The 22,806-nt window shown below is 52.5% G+C and overlaps 1 protein-coding gene across 1 annotated transcript in view; it reads right to left on the bottom strand.

The window, feature by feature from the left end:
- Positions 1-22,806, bottom strand: part of Myo18b (myosin XVIIIB) — a 167,641-nt gene that overhangs the window by 96,453 nt on the left and 48,382 nt on the right. Inside the window, exons 14-19 of the mRNA XM_036171676.1 lie at positions 13,714-13,887; positions 10,557-10,647; positions 8,170-8,362; positions 6,396-6,476; positions 4,537-4,684; positions 1,315-1,474 (exon numbers count right to left, since the gene is read on the bottom strand). Coding sequence (XP_036027569.1) covers positions 1,315-1,474; positions 4,537-4,684; positions 6,396-6,476; positions 8,170-8,362; positions 10,557-10,647; positions 13,714-13,887 — 847 coding nt within the window. The remainder of the gene's footprint in view (positions 1-1,314; positions 1,475-4,536; positions 4,685-6,395; positions 6,477-8,169; positions 8,363-10,556; positions 10,648-13,713; positions 13,888-22,806) is intronic.

Here is a 22,806-nt window from a genome sequence, read left to right as displayed (position 1 = left end):
CCTTTCAGCCCTCGTCCTGGCACTGAGACCCTGGCTCGCCTGGTCAGTGAGAGTTTGCCTCACTTGGCTTCCGATGCAGGGTCTCAGAATGCAAAAGAACTCTACAAGACCCCAAGGCATGCCATGAGAGTCTGCTGCTACCCGTGCTCCTCCCTAAGCCTCCTGCCACTGTATATTGTAGACGTTTTTAGTAAACACCCACATGTGGCCACCACTTCCACGTCTCACACTGTGGAGTGGAGGCCCAGGGTTTCCAGTGTGAGCCGGAAAGAAACTGAGGCACACTGTACATCCCCTGCCTATGAAGCAGAGGCAGCCTGATGAATCTCCTGGTTGGTATGGTGGAGGAAGCCATGGGAGAGAGTGACTGCTCACCACCACACCCAAGAATGCAACCAGGGCTTGAGCCCTGTGTCCCAAATCCCCACTCACTAACCCTCTTTTTGCCTCATTCTCCATCTGGGTCTCTGCTAGAGCTATGAACCCCTGTAGCCTTCTGGGTTTGGGGGTTCCAATGAACTCTGACCAGAAGAGCTCCCCTGAGCATCATTGAAGTTCAAGCCATACCCCAGCTACAAGCTCTGCCTGCAGAGTCAACTCCATGGTCAAAAAAAAAAAAAAAAGGAAGGAACATCAGTCACTACTGGGGACGTGTTTCCCTTTCTGTAAAACGGAGCTGAGGATGCAGCGTTCCTCTGAAGTGTGGTAAGACAGAGCACACAGTAGGCAGTCAGCATACACCCCCTTCCTGATCAGTCTGCCTCCCTGAGATGCTAGTCCCTCTTCCTCTGCCTGCCTCGAGGCTCTGCTCCACTAGGTTCCCAGCATTGAACCTGAGCTGCACGCAGCCCCGCAAAGCAAGCGTTTTCTATTAACCTGGAAGTGGAGTCTGGATGGCTGCCGGCCTCCGGCTAGTGCTTCTGGGACGAGCGAACAGGGAGTGCAGAGAGCCTTTTCTACTGCTAGAAAACATATCATTTTGGTTTTATGAGCCCCTGGGTTCTGGAATGTCCATAAAAGTTACTCCAGTCACATCGTCTCTCAGATACTTAATGAAAGGTGGAAAGCCAAAACAGAGAGACACGGCTTTTTCCTCTGTGAGCTGACTCCTCCCAAAGGCCTGCTCCGCTCTGCCACTGGGTCTGCTCTGCCCCCAGGGGAGACATTGTACTGCTCCAATTGGAGTCATGGCCTTCGCTCCACTGCAGACAGGATGGGATTTCTAGACTGCTGCTGCTCATGGGGTTGTTGCTGATCAGAAGCAGCTGCAGGGGACAGATGTGCTTGACCTGTCCCACGCCTAGCTCGGCTCACCTTTTTGACTGCTGCAGGACCTGGGGGGCCGCCAGGGCTGAGAGGTTGGGCTTGGCTCTGCGAAGCCAGCCGGTGAGGTCATAGCGCACTGGGTCCCATCCCAGCTGATGTAGTAGCTCACACTGAAGGGGCTGCTCGCAGATCCGCAGCACGGGGGAGCCTGGAATCAGACAGTAGCACGAGTGGTGGGGATCTGCCAGGAACGTGTGCACTCTGATCGCATACCCCACCACCAAATTTAAAAATAATCAGTGTGTTTCTAGATAGCTAAAGCCAGCAGTCCTCGGGGCGCACACTCCCTGCAGCACACACATTGCTTCCAGGTCTATTCCTTTCTGGGTTCTTAAGACCCAGACACTTATTTAGCCCAAACATTAGAGAATAGACAAGCACATTCTTTGGAAAAGAAGCATCTGACCCTTAGCCTGGTGTATATGAGCACCATTTCTTTCCCACCATGCATGGAGATAAGTAGCTGTTAAATACTTTAAACCGTGCATCCCTGTGCAATCTAAAACTGTCTGAAGTGTCAAGCAAAGGCTCGTTTGGGAGATACTGGCCCAACCCCTTCACAGAATGGAGACACAAATGGCCCCAGTCTTAGAGTGAGAGGGAATTCGAACTCACTGGAATGAATTACTATGTGAAAGGGATTGAGCCAGAGTCTCTCTCTGAGCCTTAGCTCTCTGGTCTGCAAAGTGGGGCTTAAATAATGCATACTTCCCAAGGTGGGTGAGAGGCAAAGGATGCATAAAACATTTCGATGCCACGTGGCACTCAGCAAGCAGCTGCATCGCCACCACTGTTTACTAAAGTTAACCTCCAGGTGATGCTTCACAAAGTGCTCTTCTCTCTCTCTCCTTGGTGCTCAGGGTCTCGCTTGGCATGAGGATTGTAGGAAGCATTGGGGATGGATGGATGGATGGATGGATGGATGGATGGATGGATGGATGGATGGGTAGATGGATGGGTAGATAGATGGGTGGGTAGATGGATGGGTGGGTAGGTGGGTGGATGGATGGATAGATGGATGGATGGGTAGATGGATGGATGGGTAGATGGATGGATGGGTAGACGGGTGGATGGATGGATGGATGGATGGATGGATGGATGGATGGATGGATGGATGGATGGATGGATGGGTGGGTAGGTGGGTGGATGGATGGATGGATGGGTGGGTGGATGGGTGGGTGGGTGGATGGATGGATGGATAGATGGATGGGTAGATAGGTGTATGTATGTATGTATGGCTGGATGGATGGATGAATGGATGGGTAGATGGGTGGATGGGTAGATGGATGGGTGGGTAGGTGGGTGGGTGGATGGATGGATGGATAGATGGATGGATGGATGGATGGGTGGGTAGATGGGTGGATGGGTAGATGGATGGATGGATAGATGGATGGGTGGGTAGGTGGATGGATGGATGGATGGATGGATGGATGGATGGATGGATGGATGGATGGATAGATGGATGGATGGGTAGATGGATGGATGGGTAGATGGATGGATGGGTAGATGGATGGATGGGTAGATGGGTGGATGGATGGATGGATGGATGGATGGATGGATGGATGGATGGATGGATGGATGGATGGATGGGTGGGTGGGTGGGTGGGTAGATGGATGGATGGATGAATGGATGGATACTACCAAGAGATACAGCCTTGTCTTGTATTGTTTCCATCCTTCTTTAACTCCCCCATAAGACTGGATCTCCAGGCAGGGTCCTTCAGCCCTTTCTGTTCAGCCTTTAGCACAGAATGCATGTGAAATGACTGTCCAGGGACACAGGTTCCCTGGGTGCTCCTTCAACCATTGTTGGGCTCTGTGGTGGTTTAAGAACAGCCCCCATGAAGGCTCATAGATGTGAATACTTGGTCACCGGGGAGTGGCACTATTTGAAGGAGTAGGAGGTGTGGCCTTCTTGGAGGAAGTATGTCACTAGCCTGTGTGTGGACTCTCAGTGGAGGTCAGAGTGTCTATCTACCCCAGGTTTTGTTCTCAAGAGCTCAGAGCTCATTAGAAAGATCTGGAGGGGGAGAAAAAGCCTTTGAAACTAAAATGTCTGAACTAATGTGTCTATCTTGGCCCATTCAGGACAAAGGACAGAGTCTTCCCCTTGGAACAGAGAGCCTTAGGGCGTCTGGCTCAGAGTATCTGGGATTGGACAATCAAGCCTACGTGAAGAAAGGTTTACAGACATCAGTGGGTCCCTTCCTACCCCAGCCACGCTCCACAAGACACCTTCTCCATCTGATCTGACTTCCAGTCTCCTTTGCTTTAAAGTTGGGATGCAGATGGCACTGTATTTGAAATTTTCATTTCATTGGCTCCGCATCATTGAGTTTTCACATATTCATCAATTTTGTGTCAAGAACCTGTGCACCTAATCACACCAGGGCTATTATAGGGACTGCCTCTCGGGGGAACCAGCCCAGCTCTCGTCCCCAATGAGCTGGCCTACCTGAGATGGGCATGTCTGATGAGAAAGTGTGTGAGGTCAGGTGGTGGGGAAGAAGAAAGGAGTGCAGATAATATGGGGTATTGTTCTATACAAGGTGGTGGTCAGAGAGGACCCTGAGACTCAACGGATGTGGGGAAGTCCGCCCATTGTGCTGAGATGAGGTGGAAGGGTGCCCTGGTACACGGACGGAACTGGCAGTACACAGCCCCCAGGGTGGGGGTGCCCATGGCACATTCAAGGAGCCACAGAGAGGTTCGTATAACTGTGCACTGTTCCCTTTTCATGACCATAGCCTAGGGCAGGCTCCTGTATTTTTAAAAAGAGCTTTTTAACTTCATAGTTTTGGAGGCTAGAGATTCAAACAGCATGCTGTGGAGTTTCTCTGGGATTTCCCTGGCTACATTATACTGTGGCAGGTGTGTGTGTGTGTGTGTGTGTGTGTGTGTGTGTGTGTGTGTGTGTGTGTGTATGTGTGTACATGTAATCCTGTTTTATGAGTGTTACAATGTACAGACAGGTAGACCATGTTACTAATATACAGGCCTACATGACATGTGTATGTGCATATGTATAAACATTGTATTTAACCTGATTATCCCCCCTACATTTAATAGACGTTAGCACATGGTTGTAACCTCCTAAAACAGCCCCAGGCATTGTGATTGCCTAGCAAAGAAGACCGAGCCTTTCCCAGCTGGTATAGACAGACTCCCACCAGGCAGGACTCACCCCCATCCCTATCCCTGCCTCCTTACCATCAGCCTCAGCCACCTTCTTCTCAAAGGCTGCGCGTAGACGCTCAAGCACCACACTGTCACTGGACCCCTCCACCCGGACTTCTTCATCCAAGACCCAGAAGAGGCCCCTGGCATCCTCAGCACCTCTTCCAGCTGGGAAGTGGACCTGGTGGAAGATGCTGAGAGTCAGTTGGGGATGTCTCCTCCCAGCCCTCAGGACTAAGCATGCCTGGAGGGCCCTGTGATCCTGCTCAGCCTTTACTCTCACTGCTGAAGCCAAGCATTGTCTGCAAAGGACCTGAAACCTTCTACCTCCATCTTTAACTCCTGTATGACCCTGGACAATCTACTATACCCCTCTGAGACTTGTTTCCTTGGATGTAAAACGGAGGGCTGCCCTGGGGATTTAAGAAGGATGTGACTGCTTGTAATTCCTCACACACACACACACACACACACACACACACACACACACACACACATGAAGCTGGGGTATGTGCACAGCCAGCCCAACATATCACTCCCTCTTAAAAATCTTGGTATTTTATTATACTGAGATCTCAGGGCATAAATTTATAGAGATAAGCACTCAAGGAATATTCTAAAGAACAATAACTTGATTTCAAAGCAGACATGGAATTTTAAAGCTAATCACAGCAACCTTCCAGGAAACCTGTGGATTTGCCTGTTGGTATATGAGAGAGACCAGGTGAGGTTTGAGTTGGCACAAGAAAACAATGGGCTGAGTAGTGATGGGGGCAGGGCGTGTGGCAATGTCAGCCAACCCTGTGTGCCTGGGGCCCTGGGCTGAATCAGGGCTCTGGTGACCTTTCAGTCTCTAAAGCCTGGAGAGATCAAGAGACATACTCAAGATCGCATGGTGGTCCTAGAGGGTCATTGGTCTTCATCACTGGGCTCAAGATGGACAAGCTGGTCCATCCTCAGGAGAGGCCCTCAGAAGCCACAGCTCAGGTCCTTCTAACCACCGCACTCTCCCAGCTGACCCTTGCAGACAGATGATGGACAGGTAAGGAAACCTGTAGTGAGAACAGCTCCAGACCTTCTAATAGGGGGCTCAGCATGCAGCCACTCCCCAGGGCTGTGGAGGAGGGGGCTTCACAAGGGCGGTTGGTTCACTGTAACCAGGAGGAGCCATGGCAACTGTCCTGGTCAGCAGGAGACAGGGTGAGGAAGTGCAGCCTGGCACATTCTGAGGCAAGAGAAGGACTCCTGACAGGACCCCTCTGTCACACTCAGTGACAAGGTGCTTGCTGTTTGGTGTTTTGGTGAGGTTATACCCACTCAGAGAAACACACTGTACCCACTTTGGAGAAATGGAAACTGAGGCTGAGAGAGGTGAAAAGCTGGGCTTGAGGTCATCGAGATTGAACCCATGCCTGCATTGCTCCATAGCTCATGAATTTTCACGCCAAAAAGTGAAGGGCAGAAAACAAAAATAAGACACCAGGGTCATAGGTCAAAGATCTGCGACAAGGGTGAGCTGGCTGGGGTTCTACTAATCATCAGGTTTGGGGACTGAGAATAATGTTGCTGTGAGTCCTCTCCCACAGAAGCCTGTCTGCCTCCAAGGTCGTTCCCTCCCTCCAGGATCTGCAGCTGAATCCCAGGTGGCCCCAGGTGGGAGCCGCTGGAGCCCCGACACCTTTGGGCCACATGAGTCTGTTGTAGGATATTTCTGTTGCACAGAACTGAGTGGCAGGCCTTAGGCCCCACGGCATTTCCATGTCCACACCCCACACCAATCCATGTCGCTAACAATTCCTGGGAAATCCTGGTTCAGAGAGCTTGGATAATGGGCATCCCTGTACTCTGTCGTTTCATGTCTGAGAGCCCCAGGGCCCTGGATGCTCTCTTACCTGGGAGGGGTTATGATCCACAACAGCCACCGTAGTTCCTGGAGAGGATTCTGGGAGGTCAAAGTGCACAGGAATGCCTTCCTGAAATTCATAGGGTGTGTACATTAGTTCCCTTCATAAGCTTGGTAGGTAGAAAAAAAAAAAAGTGCCGGGCAGTGGTGGCACACGCCTTTAATCCCAGCACTCGGGAGGCAGAGCCAGGCAGATCTCTGTGAGTTCAAGGCCACCCTGGGCTACAGAGTGAGATCCAGGAAAGGTGCAAAGCTACACAGAGAAACCCTGTCTCGAAAAACCAAAAAAAAAAGAAAAAAAAAGTGAAGATTCCAACACTATTAAGTCATCCTTTCAAAGTTAGTTTTAAAATTGTCCTGAAATGTCTGTAACAGAAACTTTGCCCCACTGACCGTTTGTAGATTGGTGGCACTGATGCTGGGATGCAACCATCTCCACTGCCCCCCAGAACTTTTAAAATCGACAGTGTACATGTTAACAGGGTTGGATAAGAGCTTTTAACGTGTGCTGGCAGCTTTTGCCCTGTGAAATGAAAACGGCCACTGCACAGCTGCCCACACTTCCCATGTGCTAAAGCTTCAGATAATTTGACCTTCCGGCCCTGTGACTTCGCAGTCGGTGCCCCACATAGGAGGCACCACACAGTATGTATCCTTTAGTGACTGGTTCATGTCACTTAGCAGAATGTCCTCAAAGTTTGCCATGCTGTAGCAGGCACCAGAATTAATATCCTAAAGACTGGGTGATGTCCCACAGAACCTGTCAGCCATGTCTTCTTGATCTGTCCTTGCACTGGACACTTGGGTGGGTAAGCTAGCACAGCCCTCTGTAGTGACTAGTGCTGTTATGGACATGGGTGTCGAAACATGTCTTTAAAAATGTTTGGGGTGTGTACCCAGAAGTGGACCACAGGCCCCAGAGCCACATCCAGACCCAAGTGCCATCCTGGTTCCCTGGAGACTTTCTGAGCAATGACAGAAGGGCCTCTCTGGTGCCGTGTCTTCAAGGCAGTTTATTGGACAGCTGTGCTGTCCCCAGTGATAACAGATATAGGAATATCACCCTCAGTTTCCCACGCGATGAAATCAAGGGTCAGAGAAGGCGCTCAGGCTTTCCAAGGCCACACAGCCAATCAATGCCGGATGTAGAGTGAGACTCTCCAACCCATAATTATTCCTTCGTGCCTGACCCATGTTGGCTCCAACTAAAGGAATGGATGCAAGTCCAACGCCCCTTATCCTACAGAGGCCAAGATCGTCGTTTCTATCACCCACCCTGAGCACTCACTGCGGGAGCACTCACTGTGGGAGCATTCACTGCAGGAGCATCTGAGGTCCTGACTTCATCACCCAGGAAGCGGACACACACTGTGTTCATCTGGACCACACTCTCTTTATACACACACTCAGGGTTTGTGTGTTCCTCTGTGCTGAGAGTTTGGGTGTGCCCCCTCTGATGGCCAGCATGGATGCAGGGAGAGGCGACTGGGTCTTATGTGCTGCTGGCCCACAAGCTAACGGTTTATGGAAAGCCCCACGGAAGGCATGTGGCCAGACGCATACACCTGTGACTCCGTTAGAAATGGCTGCTTGTGCTCTCCCCCAGGGGTGGTCCCCCTTGTGTCTGTACACAGCAGCAGCTCGTGAGGGGCCGTCTGCACCAGGGCAGAGGTGGAGGAAGCCAGAGCTGGTGCTCTGTAGGCGATGCAGACCACTCACCCCTGGGCCCAGGCCTGGGAGGCCCCAGTCTAGCTAACACACACCTCTCGGTATCTCTCCAGAGTCGAGACAAAGGTCCTGTGGTAGAACAGCAGCTGCAAGCGCTCTTGGACATAATTGTAACCCAGCTCCTCGAAGGTGGCCGCCCGGTCTTTGCCCTGGTGCCGAGGATTCTGAAAGCCGGGAGAGTCAACCACCATGATGGAGGCCATAGACAGATGGTGGGAGGAGAAAGATCTGGGGAGAGGAGAGGAAAGCTCTGAGTTCACTCGGAGTCTGTTGGTTCAAGCAGAGGTGGAGAAACTGAGGCAGCATTCTAGGCGGATTTGGAGATCTGGTAGATCTGGCTTCAAATCCAAGCTCACCATTCACAGGCTGTGTGACCCCCAGGCACGTTACTTAACCTCTCTGAGCATGACTTTCCCCAGCTATTAAAAGATGACAGGAGTGAGCTGGTCCAGGGCTGTCGTGAAGGAAGTGGGGTTTAAGTGTCAGCGTGTCCTGCAATGTGGGGATGCAGCAAGCTTTCAGCAAATGTGGCTTCTCCGTCAGGCCCTGAGTCAGAAGCCTCCTGACAGATCCCCTCTCTTTCCCCACGGCACACCATAGGTAAGAAACCATACTGTGTATGTTTTATAGAGATGTGTGTGGTGTTTTTGCTTTTGTTTTGTTTTGTTTTTAGCTATCACCTCCCTGGATACTCCCAATGCTTCTGCTAGAGAAGACAGCCTGGGTTTCTTGAATCAAAAGGCAGGATGGAAAGACTCTGAGGCCTGGGCTGCCATCCTACTCTGCCACAGAGGGGCTGTGGGTTTCTGGGGAGCTGTCTGACCTCTCTGGTGCTTGGTTGTGAAATGATTAAAGGCAGAGGCTAGCTCCAAAGGCCTCTGGGAGAATGGGATGTCACACCACATCTGCTGCCATGGCCCTGCAGCTGGCCCTGTGATTGGTGCTCATCAAAGTCCTCAGCTCTCGTCACCACCAGCAACATCCGCCGCCATCAGATCTGGAGAGCATGCTTTGAACCCTAGTTCTCCATTCTCCTTAGGAGGATTTTTCTATCTATAAAACGTGGTCAAGAGGGGCAGCCGCCGCAGAGACATGTGTGTGAGAGGAGGGGGATGTTGGGTAGGCAGGCACCTGAAGAGACCATAAACCAACCCTGTGACTTCCCTTCTCATCAAAGCCTCTATTGTGGAGGTGCTGGCAGGCCCAGGGAGGGGAGGTGACCTCTCTGCCGCCCTTCCTCAAAGCACCATGATCCCTTGGCTTCTAGATAAGGTGCCTGCACCTCCCAACAGATGGTAATTACTCAGACAGCGATAAAGGGAGTTGATTCCAAGGCCCTGGCGACTGGAGATCCCGGCTGCTCGGTTGCTACGCAGCAGCGGCTCATCCCTAACAGGATTCAGAAGTCTAATTATGCTGCGCACTCTTGCGGAGAAGGGGCCCCCTCCCCATGTTCCCCATGGGTCATGCTGGAGCTACTCAATGGGCTTCTGGAGACGCTGGGCTCGGAGCAGCCCGGCACACTCCTGGGACTGCCAGCCCGCAGGCCATCCTGCCATTCTGTCCTATGTGTCCCCTACGCCCAGGAGGAGAAATTAGACAAATAAATGACAAGAGCAGCTGGAAGAGAGCTGCTGAGGGTGACATCTTACTGGCTCCCCCTCCACACCTCCTTCCATCACATCTGTGCACTGGACAGGTGTGAGCAGTACTCATTAGGGCTGGCCCCAGCCCTCAGCAGGTGTTCCCAAGTCCCATCAGTTTTGTTGGGGTGTGGGTGTGGGTGTGCACATGCACGCGCTCATGCATGGGTGTGTGCACGTGAGTGTGCACATGTATATGCGTGCATGTGTTTGTATGTGTGTGTTTGTATGTGTACATAGAGGCCAGAGGTTCATGTTGAGCAGCATCTGCTGTTGCTCATCTCCAATACCTTGTGAGGCAGGTTTCCTCACTGAACGTGGAGCTCAGTGCTTTGGCTCGCCAACGATCTGCCTGGCTTCCCCTCTCCAGTGCTGGGGTTATAGGTGTGTGCACAGGTGTGTGCCTTCATGCCTGGCTTTGTTAGGCGTGTGCTGGGCTCTGAACTTTGTCCCCTGGCTTGAGAGGGGGAAACTCTGCCTATTGAGCTGTGCTCCCGGGCCCTGCTGTGGGTACTTTCACCATTAGAACCTGATTCCAATGCCTTGCTCACTCCTTCTAATGTCTCAACAAGCCGGGAGAAAACAGTGACTTTCAAGTTGTGGAGACCAGAGAGGCACATGGACTTGGTGAAGTCACACAGCAAGGGTAAGATTTAAACCCAGCTCTGCCTTGGAAGTCCCTCCTCTGTTCAAAGTATCCTATTCCACAAAATGTCCCTGGTTTGTGCCCGCTGCGCACTGCAGGAGGCCTGGGCTCAGCCTGACAAGGTCCCCGTTACCTGTTGATGAGAGAGACCACAGCCGCGAAGAGCTCTTGGTACAGGCCGGAGGCCATCCCCTCCACACACTCCACACCCGTCATCTTGAGCCCTGGGATTGGGGAGACAGAAAAGGATCAATATTTGGAGGTCACAACCTCTCCCAGGGCCAAGGGCATCGACAGGGAGCAGCCAGGATCACTGGAGTGAGAAGCCACATCCCTCAGTCTTCAAATAATGTGCACGTGGTTTTAAATAAGGTGCTAACATCCCAGTGGAACCCCAGAGTGTCTCCCAGCACACACCACGCCTGTCCCAATGCCTCAGATGTTCCTCAGGGAGCAACTGAAATCTTTGGATGAAAATAGCTCCTGTGAGCTAATACGTTTGAATATCTGTCTCCAGTTGGAGGAACTACATGGGAAGGATTGGGAACTGTGACCTGGTAGGAGGAGGTGTGGTCTTTAAGGTTTCAAAAGACTGGAACCATTCCCTGTTATCTCTCTCTGTCATGCTTGGGGCTCGAGGTGTGAGCATTCTGCTGCTGTCCCAGCCCGTCACCTGCCGCCATGCCAAATGCTCTCTTTTAGCAGCTGCATTGGTGACAGTGTCTTACCACAGTGATAGAAAAGTAACCAGTACACCACTCTATTTTGGACGTGGTGTCATAATCCACACTCAGTCCTCAGCACGGCACTACCTCAAGAGGGCAGAAACTTGAAGAGGCAGATCCCGGAGCGGGGTGCGAGGTCACTAGGAGTGTGTCCTTGAATGGTGGGACACTTGATTGCGCTGTCAGCCAAAATAACCCTGGTGAATGTGACTTGCACATCACAGATTGCTGACTGCAGAGTTTCACCTTAAGGGAGATGCCCTGACACCCCTGCCCTTCAGCCCACCACCAGCCCTGGTCTGGGCATAAAGCGTCCACTTTATACTTATACTTTATACCTATACTTTGCTTTTGTGGTCCTTATTATTTTAAACTATGTCTCCCTTCTGAGATTGGGAGTGCCCCAGAGCGAGGAACCATCCCTGGGGTGGGGCTTAAGTCTCAGGTACCAGGCACAGAACGGAAGCATGCACGACGATGTTCATTGTGCCTGTTTCTCTGGAAGCAGTCTCATACTCGGGCTCGATCACTTCACTCCTAAGATTTTACACAGGTGAAATATTCTGAGAGCAGCACAGCAGTCTGGGTTCATAAGAGTCTTCCAATTGTTTGAATTGGCCAGCATCGCTTTGTTGAGATAACTTGGTCATCCAAGCAAAGATAATCGGACTCCGTCAGCACAGAAGCCCGAGTCGGGCACCGAAGGGTGGGAAACAGGAGAAGACCTCTCTCCAGTGGTGGGGGTGGGGGAAGTTAGCAGGTCTCAGCCTTGACTGAACACAGGGGCACAAGTGTGCCTCATGAAAGCAGCTGGCCTGGATGAGGCTATGTGGCAGAGAGCGGCTAGTCACAGCTCCTGACCTTCCACCCTGTTCCTCTCATAGAATTAGAATCCTCACTTCCCCTCAAGAAAAACATTCCCGCTTCACATTCTACAAGGCCTGCCCACTGCCGCTCCCAAGAGTTTCCCATCTCTCCTTTATCTCCATCCCCACCCTGGGCTGTTGCTAGGCAACCCACAGCCTCACAGCATTGATCTGAGGCACACTGGTCCCTTGTCTGCTTTATGTCTGTCTCTGAGACCTTTGCTGGACAGACCAACGCAGACTCATGAAGTGGTGTGTATGTCTTTCTGTCTGCCCATCCATCTTATGTGCATCCTGTGCCCACATCCTTTTATGTATGCAGCACATGTATCCATGTGTGTACATGCTGCTCACCTATGCCCATGTGTGCACATATATGTGGACATGGGTATGCACACACAAGCATGCTGTTCCTGTGTGTGGTGTGCTATGAATGAGGGGAAGAGGCAACAGAGTACAAGCCGGGAGAGAAACAGAAGAGCCATCCACCTCATTGGAAGGTCGAGGGCTCCAGGGACCCACAGGGCAGAGGTTTGTCCCCAGGTCAGCTCAGACAGTGCCTCCTCATCATCATCACAAGCCCTGCTGTCCCTACAAAGCACACCTCTGTCTTCTATAAGCCTCAGGGCCCTGAAGAGCCACGCTCACACTCATGGGTACAGGCCTCTCACCTGTCCAGAAAAATAGCCAAACTTGTCCCCAGGGCTCTTCAGGCCCAATCCAAGATGGCGTCCCTGCACTTACTGTGTAAGCTCAGTGTGAACCCTAAACCCAGCATCTGTCCCCACCCCACCCCATCTAGTGACGTGTGTGTGTGTGTGTGTGTGTGTGTGTGTGTGTATGTGTGTGTGTATGTGTGTGTGTGTGTGTGTACCATCACTTTGTACCTTATTTTTTGAGACAAGGCCTCTGGCTGACCCCGGAACTCAGTGGGCCCCAGGGCCTTGTCTCTGCTTCCTCAGGGCTGACATGCACTGCTGTGCCCAGCTCCTAGGTGGGTCCTCGGGAATCCAAACTCAGGGTCTCACACTTGCATGACAGGAACTCTACCCTCTGAGTCATGTCCCAGCCCCTGGCCTGCAGTTTCTACAAGTTCTCAACTCTCCTCCTCCTCCTCCTCCTCCTCCTCCTCTTCTTCCTCCTCCTCCTCCTCCTCCTCATTGCTCAGCTTCCCAGCTGAGATTTCCTGAACATAAAGTAAGCCTCATCCCTCCCCATGAAGCCATTCCTCAGTTTCCCATCGGCCATTGCAAACTGTGCGTGCTGATAGGCCCCTGCTCTCCAGCCTCTCCCACATCCCTCCAGGTTCCAGAACACCAGCCTCACTCTCATCCCTCACACAGGTAGGCCTGCCTCCCCCTCCTATCAAGAGATCCACAAACAGGAACCACCATGGACACACACCAGCCTCTGAGCACTGCCTAACTGTCCCCTCTCCCGGCACAGAGGACCCACCCAGGGCTCAGCAGCCTCCATGGTTACTGGCCAGAGAGAGCTGTTTGACCATAAGAGCTAGACAGGGAGGAACTATTTCCTTTTCCACCAATGCTGGTGCTCCCTGGCCTGGCACCTATGCGCACAGCAGCTCTCCTAAGATGCCCTGATGAACACGGACGGGAAAGCGTGTAGTGCAGCCACCAGTGCGGCTGCTGCAAGGAGCCAGGCACCCATCCGACGTGTGGCCTTGAGGGCTTAGTACCTGAGCAGGTGTCGTTGTCCTCCAGGCCCTGGCGTTGTGGCCCTGACGTCATCTGCTCGATAATCTGCCGTAGGTGGTGCTTGAAGGTGGCGGTATTCAGCTCCTCGTAGTCACAGCCCAGGGCCTCGGCAGCGTGGTTGGCCCACTCAAACCGCATGAACTGCTTCCGGCCCACTGTGTGGAGGGTGAGGAAGAGGTGTGGGTTGAGATACCAGGCACAGGGTAGTGGCGTGCCCAAGCACACCCCAGGGAGTCCTGCCACCACCCCATCTATTTTATTAAGGTATTAACCATAACAAAGGGAAACGCCCTGAATGGAGAACTGGGTAGAGTTAGGACATCCCCACCAAGTGTTTATTATGTGCGCACATCCACTATCTCTTGACCCCTGCCTACCCACTCAACCACCCCACCACTGACCCAGTTACCCAGCCACACATCCAACCAGCCACCTGTATGTTCAGCACCTATTTACAGAGCACCTTTGATGTGAGAGAAAGTCACACACAGTGACCACGCTCACGAATCTTACAGTCCAGTGAGGGAGCTGGGCACGAAGCAAGCAGACAGACAAGCGAGATGACGTCAGTGGTACACATTGCAAAAAGAAGCTAGAGCAGAATGATGGACAGAGAGATGGAGGTTGTGTGTGTGTGTGTGTGTGTCAGTCAGAGGAGCCCTGGGAAGATGTGACCAGTAAGGAGCTTAGAGGTGAGGGGCCAGTGCAAAGGCCCTGGGGCAGAGATAAGCGTGGTGTGTCAAAGACACCAGTCCAGCCGGAGCACAGTGGGGAGGAGGGCAGCAGAGTGAAGGTCTTTAGAGACCTGGGAAGCCGGCGAGTGGTGTGAAGTCACTGAAAACCCTACCTGACTCTGTGTAGCAGAGACAGTGCTCACAGATGGGGCTAAGGAAGAAGGGGGTAAAAAACCAGCCCACAAGATACTGTGAAGTCATTTCCAAAGCGCTGTTACAATGAGAAGAGTGGGGAGGGGATGGCGAGATGGCTCAGCAGGTGAGGGGCTTGCCGCCAAGTCTGAAAGACCAGAGTTCAATCCCCGGGTCCCACAGGCCAGAATGCAAGAACTAACTCCTGCAGGCTGTCTATGCATGCCACACAAAGAAACACATATTTTAATTTCTTAAAAATTACATGACAAACAGAAATGTAGTCAGACGGTAATCGTGACAGGGTGAAGAACTGACATTTTCTAAATTCTCGACAGTGCTGTGGACGGATGTTGTGATCCAAATACAAACAACTGACTAATTAAAACAAATCACAGTGCGCTCCTTTCCAGCGTTCCCTGTCTCCGGACTCCTTGTGAATGTGTACGAAAACCGCGGCTACCTGCAGATGTCTTCTATAAGCCTCAAGGCCCTGAAGAGCCCCGCTGTGACTGCCGGGACCAGTGGGCCATGGAGATAATCAGGTGAAACTAAAATGCGGGGGGAGGCTCTGCCTGAGACTTTAACCAGTGCTGTCTGGGGAGGACCACAGTACCAGCTGCTGCCTGCGTGGATGCTCACCACAAATGCCACTTCCCAATTTGGTGAAACTGTGGCGTGGGGGGTAAGTCAAAAAGATGGCATAGATGGTAATGGTGATGGTGGTGATGGTGGCGATGATGGTGATGATGGTGGTGGTGGTGATGATGATGATGGTGATGGAGATGGTGATGATGGTGGTGATGGTGGTGGTGGTGATGATGATGATGGTGATGGAGATGGTGATGATGGTGGTGATGGTGGTGGTGGTGATGATGATGATGGTGATGGAGATGGTGATGATGGTGATGATGGTGGTGGTGGTGATGATGGTGGTGGTGGTGATGATGATGATGGTGGTGGTGGTGATGGTGGTGGTGGTGATGATGGTGATGGTGGTGATGATGGTGGTGGTGATGATGATGGTGATGGAGATGGTGATGATGGTGGTGGTGGTGATGATGGTGGTGGTGGTGATGATGATGGTGATGATGATGGTGGTGGTGATGGTGACAATGAGATTAAGTGATGATGATGGTGGTGATGATGGTGATGATGGTGATGATGGTGGTGGTGATGATGGTGGTGATGGTGACAATGAGATTAAGTGATGGTGGTGGTGGTGGTGGTGGTGATGATGGTGATGATGGTGATGATGGTAATAATGGTGGTGGTGGTGATGGTGGTGATGGTGACAATGAGATTAAGTGATGGTGATGGTGGTAATGATGGTAGTAGTGAGTATGGTGTTAACAATAAGGGTAGTGACTATAATAGTTAAACTTTATTAACCTTATGTTATTGACAATGCCATATTTTTCAGCTGCCCTCATTTGGAACTTTGTTGCCTGTGGAGAAATCTTGGTACATGTTAGCCCATCTACTGTTTATCATCACCATTAAATTTTCACAAGCATCCTAGCGCTGTTACCATCTGTACTTTTTTTTGTTGATTATTCCTGTGAGACAAGGTCTCCCACTCAGCCCAGGCTGGCCAGAGCTCACGATAGATCCTGAGCTCAGCCTCCCACCTTCACCTCAGCTACGGATGTGGGTGGTCACTGTCACCCCAGCTCCACATTCTCTGACACGTACCCAGTCGTCTATTTCTCTTAGACAAACACATTGTGAAAGGAGACGTTAGTTCTCTCTCGGAAGTGAGAATCATTGTCAACCGTCACGATAGAAAGCAGAAATAAACACAATGCAGGGACCAGCGGGCCATTAGATTCTAATTAGATCCGTTGCCTCCAAGGCTGAAGCCGGCTCTCTCTCTTTGTTAAACAGGGAGCTGAGCAGGCATTAGAGTTAGGCTGGAAGGCCCATTACTCAGAAGAGGCGTCCTTCTTCATGGGCATAGGTGCTGCTCACACTAACAGGAGGTGACTCCCCCATGGATGTGTCTTGTCCTCCCCTGACCCCCACCATGCACATCTGCTCTGGAGTCCCTGCCCCCATCACACCCTACAGTGACCCACCCAGCCTCAAGGGGCTTGTGAAGCTGGGGAGGGGGCTGGAGTTGAGGTTTCTGAGAGGAGCTGAGGATTCTGAGAGGGTCCTCTGGGCTCTGTGGGTCCTCGTGACCTATGGGCACATTTCCAGGTTCTGCTGAAGGGCCTCCAGCTAGTGAAACCATAGTGGCCTGTCGGGAGCTTGGCCACTAGCATAGGAGCTTAACCAAAACTTGACTCCTCTGACTTTGCTCAAACAGGGGCAGTGACCACAGCCCAGCCCACCCCAGGAAGGCCAAGGACTCAGAGGTGCCGCCTGACGGAGAGAGAGACGGAACTGGGTGAGATCACCAGGAGGAAACAGCCTCAGATTCCAAATTCCACCACTGCCTTCCCCAGCTGACTACTACTCAGGTGGCTGCACGGTTATCATGATCCCTGAAAGATCACAGGAGCCTCCACAATCCCTTTAGAAGGGTGGAGACAGACAGGAACGTCCAGCACACTGTCATTGCAATTCCACCTGTAAACTCCAGGGGGAGCTCGTTCCCAGGTCCCTGCAGTGCAGAGCGCCCCCTGCAGGTCTGCCCCGGGAAACCGCTGTGTACCAAGGAGACCGCTAGCATTGGAGAACAGCATCAGCATCACCTCTGGGGGCCCTCAGTTGACTAAGGCTACTTCTCTACTGAAAGGAGGTCCTGTGTTAGCCCAGTGTCTGCTACTAACTCCCTCTAAAGCCAGGGGCATCGCTGTGCTCCTCAAAGGCCACCCCTGAGGTTGCAGAAGGGGCAGGGGATGGCGGTTCCCAGCGTCTGGAGGACCAAGGACATCCCTGGGTTTGATCTCTTCCTCCTTGAAGCCATCAGTTAACAGTAATGACAGCCATAGAGATTTGAGCACGGCTTACATGCCAGGGACACCGCCTGGGCCTCGTCTATGGATGCTTACAAGAACCCTCCGGGAGAAGGCGCAGATCGAAGAAAGTCAACTACACATGCGCAAATTTCCCGTCCAGGGGGCTACCGGAAGTGGCTTGGAGCCTGGCCAGGCCCTGTGGAGAAGCTGCTCAGCTCTTCTGTCCTTCCACAGAGGACTGAAGAACTGAGGGCTCACTACTGTCACCAAGCTCCTGCCTTGGACTTATGATGAGTCACCCAGAGAGAGAGGAATGAGTCCAGGAGTGGATGGACTGAAGGCTGATGGCCCTCCCTGGTCACCCTGCCCTTGCCTCCCCCTCCCAAGCCTTGGGAAAGAGAATGAACGTCCCTCTGCCCCCCGGGGAGCCATGTGGACCATCAGAAGAGCGGGACAACATCAAGCTGAAGATAAAACCAAAGGGAGCTGGGCAGAGGGACAGGAAGGGACTGTCAGAGAGATCAGAACTAGTTCTGACAGGGAGCAAGGAGGGCCTCCCTCTCCCTGCTATCGGCGGGCATGGTGCCCACAGTAGCCTCACTACCCGCTAGGGGCACAGAGGCTGCACCTGAAATATCTCCTGAGCGCAGAGGGCACTCCCCAGTATGCACTGGATTGCCAGCCATTTCTTGGGTTTCTGGTGAGAAACAAGCCTCTTCTGTGACTAGGGGACAGGCAGCCCTGACCCCTGCTCCCCAGATCTCTCGCTCAGCCCTTCCTGGCGCCTTCTAGCCTCATGTCACACGTGCACAATTGCCCTTGAATACTTGCCTCAACATCTTCACCCCATCAAGGTACCAAACCACGGGAAGGCTCAGGAGGGGACACTGGCTATGATCACAGAAACCAATGTCTAGCTGTCTAGCTTGGGTTCCCCTCCAAATGGCGGCAGCCAAGGAAAGAGAGTCCAGAGAGGAAGCCAACCTCTCAGCAAGCTGCCTTCTCTCCTGCCATCTTGTTTATTCCCCAAGAGGCTACCTGCATGTCAAACAGAGCCCAGGCTCAAGCTGTCAGCAACCTGGGCTAGGCAGGGCTGACTCAGTGATTCTCAGTGGCAACAGAGGTGTGGAACAGAGTAAGATGGCCTCAGTGTTGGGTGTAGGTCTCCCCAAAGTTTATCTAACATAATTGAGGGGAAAGTGACTCCTGGGCTGCAGAGGTGGCCCAGTCAGTAAAGTCCTGAGTTCAGATCTCCAGCACCCATGGGAAAAGCCAGGTGCGGCAGCACAGACCTGTAATCCCAGCACTGGAGAGGTGGGGATGGAAACCTGGGGTTCCCCGGCCTTGGCCAGTTAATGCAGCCGAGGTGGAATGCCCCAGATTCAATGAGAGGCATTGTTCCAAAAACAATAAGGTGGAGAGAGAATGAAGAGAGCAGCCAGTCACTTCTGGACTCCAGTGTAACAGACAGCTGTATACACACACACACACACACACACACACACACACACACACACACACACACTCACACGGGGGAAAATGACTCCTGTATCATATCCATGTCACAGCCTGGCTAAGTGTCACAGCTGCAGGACTTCTCGGAGCCTATACAGCAGCTTTTGTGATCCTCCAGCAAGGGAAGTCCTTTTTAACCTAATTTAACCTTCGAATGCCTTCACAGAGTCTGTGGCAGTTCCCATGTCCCATCAGACACTGACCTGGGAAATTCTGGTTTAGCTGAAAGAACCCCCCAGGGTGGCTTTGTCTCCAGAGCTACCTGGGCAGGTGAGGCTTGAATGGAGAAGACAAAGGAGGAAGAAGAGGGGAAAAAAAGAAATTGCAAGAGAAGATCCTGGGGTTGCAGAGTCTATGACTCAAATCTACCTGCAGAGGCAAGGTTTGAGGGGGCGGGGAGGGAAGAGGGGGAGGGAGGAGAGGGGGGGAGAGAGCACTCTTGCAAATGCACAGTGGCACAGCTATTGTCCCTGAGCACCAGTGGGTTCAATTGCCATCAATTACTGTGACCTCCTGCATTTATTAATAACCAAGTTATTTCTCCTTCCGACAATAGCCGAGTTGTTCCTGATTACTCAACATTATGGGGCTTATTTATAACACTGGAGCATCTGGCTCCCACTGCCTCACACAGAGATTTACAATTCCGAAGCCTGGGAAGACGGAGGCCACCTGCAGAGAGGAGATAAGCTCTGAGGGCTGTGGCTGCTGCAAGAAGAACAGGAGTCAGCTCCAGAGACAAAATGGCTGGTTCAAATCCCACCTCACCGCTCGGTGCCACGTGACGTCCTGAGACGTCAGGCTGACTCTCAGATACTCAGTCTCGTCCCTCTCAAAATGAGGACAGCGATGGTCAGAACAGAGCATGGGTGAAGACTTGGCAAGGTTGTGGGTACCCTGTACCTGTACCCCAGGGTCGTCTACCCTTGTGAAAGATGCCTCAGGAAGAACAGGTCCTCGGCAGAAGCATTCCAGGAAGTCCAGCCAAGTGCTGTCCCATGAGAAATGTGCCCCTACCCCTTTCTTACAGAGCTTCCTGCTTCTTAGGGACCCTACCCTGACACTGCCACCCTCAGGTAACACACAGCTCTGCCCCCCCCCCACATGATTCCTCCCATCTGCTTTGGAGGAAGCTGGCATCAGCACCCAGACCTGCTGCTTGCACATCTGGGCAAAACCATCTAGAAACTGCCGCTGAGTTATGCATGACCCAGTAGGAATCAGCATCATACCTAAGGCTGGGGGGGGAGGCATGGGGGGGTGCGGGGAGGTAGCACTTGCACCCGATGGTGTTCTGGGAGGTGACACTCCTGTGGGCACTTCAGGTAGGGTAACTTCAGACCCACCCCAGCAGGCTTTGGTGCAGGATTTCCCAGGGGCTCCAGTGTGTGCCCTGTGCACTGAGAATTCACAAGAGGAAAGGCATAGACCTCAGCGAGGTCTCTCAAACTATCATAACCAAGACTTCAGGGGGCAGTGGCTGACAGGGACTCTTCATGGTGCTAGGGGACTGTGGGAAGAGGCAGAGGCCAGAGCTCCAAAGACAGTTTCAGTATCATTGTGATAGTTCAAGCAAGAGACGTCTCCTTTCTGGGCCTTGGTCTTATTATCGGTAAGATGGGTTGGCCACTTTCCCATTGGGTCATTTAAGAGTAATGTTAGACACCGGGTGTAAAGCCAGCTAGCAGTGTCCCTGTACAAGGGACACAGCTGTGGAGCAGAATGCTCAGGGAGTCCTCAGCCAGAAGGTGTCACACAAAGTGGCGGCAGGATCAACTGCACAGAGAGACCAACAGCAGATCCATGAGTGACTTGCCTGAGTTCACTCTGCTAGAAAAGCAAGCACCAGGAGGGACTTGCATCTAGCTGAGCCCAGGCCAGAACCCGTTCAAGGGCCACATGCTCTTTACAACAGCAGGCCCCATGGGTCACTCCACACTTCCCTTTGAAACCACTCCCTCACCACCATCATCATGATTGCCGTTATCATAACCATGTCCGTCATCAGCATCACCGCGACCATTAGGACCACCATCCTCACCACATTACAACCATCACCAGCCTCATCGCTATCATCAGCACCACTTTGAGTGGGTGTGAAGCTGTTCAAGCAGCACTTAGCAGCCGGTAACCACTAAGGGACATCAGCGTCCACTATTATTAAGAGAAACAGTATAAAGTAGAGGGGCCCCCATGACCTGCTGAATCCCAGAGCCCCCATGTCACAGCTTCCACACTCACCCCCAAGGCCAGGAGCTGCCGGGAGTTTTGCCTTCCAGCCCCAGCCGCTTCAGAGAGTTCATTTTTCAGAAACGTCTAATTGTTTCCATCCCAGAGCAGCCATCCCTGCTTAATGAATGGATTCAATATGCTCAGAAAATGCAGAATAAACCCTTGCCTGTGGGCCCAGAATAGGCCTGCTGCACAGCTGCTGAGACAGAAGCCAAGGCACCAGCTGGGACAGGGCGGACAGGCACAGGCTCGGCCTTGAGAAGCATGTGGGAAGAGGAGACAGGGAGGGGCTGGGTCTCAGGAACGCTGGGCGCCAGGACGGATTGATGGAACCTCCACAATACCCGGTCACATACCAGCCCACAGCTGTCCAGCTACCATGCCAGGGCAGGGATTTAGGTGGGATCTCAGACTCCAGGCCTCATGTGGAGAAAGAAGGGAGGACCAGATGCGCAGACTCTGCAGGATAGGTTCAGCGCCTGTAGGACCCTGTGGGTCCACCGAGGCTGTTGCCTGCCGGGAACCCTTCTTCTCCCGTCCCCAGCATCATGCACTTTCCATCGGCAATCTATGAGTCTAGAAAAATGAAGGTGGCGTCCCAGCACAGCTAGGGGCTGCCATTCTGTAGACACAGAGTAGGAAAGAAGGGAGAGAGGGGGACTGGAGAGATGGAGCCGTGGGTAAGAGTACTTGTCGCTCTTGCAGAGGACCTGGGTTTGGTTCCCGGCATCCAAATGGTGGCTCACAACTGTCTGGAACTCCATTTCCAGAGCGTCCAACACCCTCTTCTGGCCCCCAGGGCACCAGGCAGGTATGAACATGATGTAGACATACATGCAGGCAACACACCCATACACGTAAAATAACTAAACCGAAAAGAAAATGTAAGAGAAGGGAGGAGTGGGGGAGGGGAGAAGGAGGGAAAGGGGGACTTCCGGCTCCACCTCGTTGATATGACCAAAAGCCACTTAGGGGATGAAAAGGCACTGCTCATGTCATCCACTGTGTCCTGAGTGCAGCAGGATGGGGGGAGGAGGGGTCAGGGATCAAGTTGCTTTGCTGGCTGGTACTGAATCCTTTCCTAGCATTCTGTTTTCCATAGGCACTAAGTGTGGGTGGAACCATGGCCAGGAAACAGCAGAGAGAGGGGTGTCCGTCTACAAGGAAGACGCTGCCTCGTGTCCCTGCTCGATCCTGTGCTCAGGGCTTCCCCAGTCTAGAGTGCCTCCACCCACCTCCTCCACCCCCGAGTGGACTGTCTTTGCTAGTCTCCAACAAAAGATGGGGTGCTGGGCCCTTGTCGTTAGCGACACTGTGTAGTGAGCCCCTTAGGGCCCCAGATTATAGCCCCATTCTTTCAGGGCCTGGCATCTTTACAATGGTGGTGGGGAGTTTCTTTCTCCATTACCAGCCGCTCCTGGGCTTATATACGGTCTGACTGTGTCGTATATTAGGCGATGGGTCAATGCTAAGCAGGCCGGTGAATTTAGTGAAAAGCACATAAATTAAACATGCTTCTGGCCTTCACAGAGGAAAAGGGGCCAAGCCATATAAG

The sequence above is a fragment of the Onychomys torridus genome, chromosome 22 (assembly GCF_903995425.1).
Source record: "Onychomys torridus chromosome 22, mOncTor1.1, whole genome shotgun sequence".
Taxonomy (NCBI): domain Eukaryota; kingdom Metazoa; phylum Chordata; class Mammalia; order Rodentia; family Cricetidae; genus Onychomys; species Onychomys torridus.
The sequence above is the reverse complement of the archived record's forward strand: the minus strand, read 5'-3'. Positions and strand labels throughout refer to the sequence as shown.